Consider the following 3,564-nt stretch of genomic DNA (forward strand, 5'->3'; position numbering starts at 1 on the left):
GTGTGTGTGTGTGTGTGTGTGTGTGTGTGTGTGTGTGTGTGTGTGTGTGTAATTATCATATTTTATTACTATAATAATACTGATAGAATTTTGTTGGACTAATATTCAACAACAAATTATTTTCAGATTCCGAGTAAGGAGAGCATCGAGACGCTGTCTGCACTCGAGATTGCTGAACAGATGACATATCTAGATCATCATATATTTATTTCCATCGCTAGCGAGTAAATAACATTGCTAATATTGCTAAATCATATCGCTGCTGTTTGACATATAGACATTTATGCTATATAGACATTTACTTTACAGAGAATTTCTTGGACAAGCGTGGATGAAGACGGACAAGGCAACTCGCGCGCCTCATATTCTTCTCATGACGAAAAGATTCAACGAAGTATCGCAATTGGTTGTTTCCGAAATTATTCGTCGTTCCAATATGTCGGCCAGAGTCGCGGCTATCGAGAAATGGGCTGCGGTTGCTGATATCAATAGGGTTTTGCATAATTACAACGGTGTGCTGCAAATTTGCGCTGCGTTCACAAACAGTAGCGTATATAGGCTGAAGAAAACTTGGGATAAGGTTTCCAAAACGGTATGTTACTTGAAATGAATTCCTGAATGATTTATAAATCCAATTTCATACGTAATTCGTTTAGTTCGGTAATAATTTGTGTAAATTCTCCAAAGTGTCTGCACTTGTACTTATAACACACTAAAATACATTAAATTAACTCGATCTATTTGCAAATTATAAATACTTCAAAATTGTGTCGTAATCAAATCGAACAATTTGTAGATATACTTAGCAAAACTTGGGAAAAACTACGGAAACCAATTACCTTCATTTTTTCACGAAAAGAAAAAGGTTTTGCTGAAGAATCTAAAAACTAACTAGATCTGAAGATGATTTGTTGGATTATCAAAATAATTATGTAGAATGTTTAAATAATTATGTAGAATTATGGTCGCTAGAATGTCAAAACTTTTTACAGCATTATTCATCAAATTAAACTCCTTGCATAATTATTTTGCTGATTCAACAAAACTATTCTTAGTTCTGTGTATCCACCAAAATTTGTAGATATTATGTAGCAAAATCGTTCTTTCGTGTATATATAATTATTTTTATTGAACAGTAATAAAGCGTTATAATTAACACATGTTTGCAGATATAACTTCTTTGTTTATTAATTTCCAGACAAAGCAAACGATAGAAAGACTACAGCATATCGTATCATCCGATGGACGCTTTAGAAATTTGCGGGACGCCTTGCATCGATGTGATCCACCTTGTATCCCTTACTTAGGTCTTTATCTTACCGACCTTTCGTTTATTGAAGAGGGTACTCCAAATGTCACCGAAGGTCTTTTAAATTTCTCAAAAATGCGAATGGTGAGCTTCTTCAATTTTACTTAAAATTTATATTTTACATTCCTTCTTATCAAATCCTTTAATCTGTTAGCATAAATATAGAGGATTTGAAGAATGATTTGTTTAAAATTGATATACGTTTAATTAATTATTTTATGTTATGTTTTTTGCTATACAGTGAAGATATTTTGTATTTGTATTAAAGTCAATTCTTGTTACAATTTTTGTGTTGAATTCTTAACATACCCGAGTATAATGATAGTGTTATTTTGTAATTATTAAAATTGATATTCAACATTTGTTAGTGTTAAAATAACACAACTTGCAAGTATACAAATGAAAATAATTTAAATATTTCAAAATATTAGTTATAAGATAAATGAGTAAAGTGTATTAATTATAAGATAAATGAGTAAAGTATATTAAATATATTATAAATATTAATTTTACTGAAGAAATATGCTTTTACAATTTGTTTATCAATTATATCAATGTTACATTTTTTACATGACATTTATATTATTTTCTAACATATTTATCTTTATATTAAATTAACACAAAATTTTGATGGATCGTTTGGGATAAAATATTGGATTGTTCAAAAAGTCATTGCGTTTTTTCCAATAGATGGCGTTGTCCACGTTTATTTGTATGCAAGCGTGACATGAATGTCAAATATTTACGCGCGTTTTGTTGTTGACACCTAAAAATAAAAAAAAAAGTTGATGCGATTCGATCGAGTTTTGTGCTTGCAATTGTGGTTCGAACATAGAGAATTTTGAAGAGCATATTCGTCATATTCTGTTTTATTTATTTCCCTTCAAAAAAGGGAAGAAAGCAACTGAAGCAAGGGAAAAGTTGCGTCGAGTTTACAGAAATGTCGTCAAAAAACGTCAGTGCCAGAACTGGTTCGCCCGATTCCGTGATGGTGATTTTTCAGTCAAAGATGTTCATCGTTCCGGTAGGCCTTCCAAGATTGACGACGATGAAATGAAAGCATTGCAAGCAAATAAGCATTCAACGATTCGAGAGCTTGCTATCGCTCTAAAAGTATCCGTTGGAAGTGTTCATGACCATTTGAAATCGCTAGGCTTCGTAAAGAAGCTCGATGTTTGGATACCGCATGAGTTGAAAGAAATTCATCTGACGAATCGCAGATGAATGAGCGTTCGCGATCAACTCATCAAACGCGAAGAAAACGTTCCGTTCTTGAAGTGTATGATTACGGGCGACGAAAAATGTTTACAACAATGTCAGCAGCAAAAAGAAGTTGAAGTAGGCGAGGTGAAGCACCGGAAAGGCAAGCAAAGGCGGAGATACCAAAAGAAGGTAATGCTGTCAATGTGGTAGAATTAGAAGGGACCAGTCTTCTATGAGCTGTAATACTTCCAAAAAACAAAACAATTAATTCCGATGTCTACTGTGAGCAGCTGCAGAAATTAAATGATGCCATCGCACAGAAACGTCCCGAGCTAATCAATCGTAAGGGTGTGGTGTTTCACCACGACAATGTGAGACCACACACAAATTTGGTCACTCGGCAAAAATTGTCGCAACATGGTCGGGATGTTACCACATCCACCATATAGCTCAGACCTTGCACCAGACTTCCATCTCTTTCACTCCTTGCAAAACTCCTTGAATGGTAAAACGTTTGCTTCTGAAGATCTCAAACTGCACCTAGACAAGTTTCTCGCAGAAAAGGATGGGAAGTTTTATGAACGTGGTATTATGAAGTTGTCCGGGAGATGGCAGAAGGTCATCGAACAAAACGGCCAATATATCATTGATTAATGTTCATTACATATATTAAATAAACACATCTGAAAATCAAATGAAAAAAACGCAATGACTTTTTGAACAACCCAATAGGTTCAATTTATCACAAATTTTTTAATTATGTATTCACATTAATGAACAAGTTACGAGAAGATATTGTGTGCCTTTTCAGATTTCTCACGTAATCCGCGAGATACGGCATTTCCAACAAACCCCCTATAAGATCGAATTGGTCACGAAGGTAACCAACTATCTACTCGACACATCGCTCCTGCTGAACGAGAAGGATCTGTATCGTATGTCCTTGGAACTCGAGCCCAGAACATCTAGGTTGAGTAGTTCTACTTTAATCGATCTACCCCCTTCGGTCAGCAACGTGTCTACAAAATGAATTAATTTTATTTTAATATACT

The 3,564-nt window shown here is 34.3% G+C and overlaps 1 protein-coding gene across 1 annotated transcript in view; it reads left to right on the top strand.

Moving 5' to 3' along the window:
- LOC108693185 (ras-specific guanine nucleotide-releasing factor 1-like) overlaps positions 1-3,481 on the top strand; it is a 121,296-nt gene extending 117,815 nt beyond the window's left edge. Inside the window, exons 22-26 of the mRNA XM_018201999.1 lie at positions 127-224; positions 310-592; positions 1,199-1,393; positions 3,324-3,390; positions 3,429-3,481. Of these exons, the coding sequence (XP_018057488.1) occupies positions 127-224; positions 310-592; positions 1,199-1,393; positions 3,324-3,390; positions 3,429-3,481 (696 nt within the window). The remainder of the gene's footprint in view (positions 1-126; positions 225-309; positions 593-1,198; positions 1,394-3,323; positions 3,391-3,428) is intronic.
- The last annotated feature ends 83 nt before the right edge of the window (positions 3,482-3,564 follow it).

This window comes from Atta colombica, unplaced genomic scaffold (assembly GCF_001594045.1).
Source record: "Atta colombica isolate Treedump-2 unplaced genomic scaffold, Acol1.0 scaffold108, whole genome shotgun sequence".
NCBI lineage: Eukaryota > Metazoa > Arthropoda > Insecta > Hymenoptera > Formicidae > Atta > Atta colombica.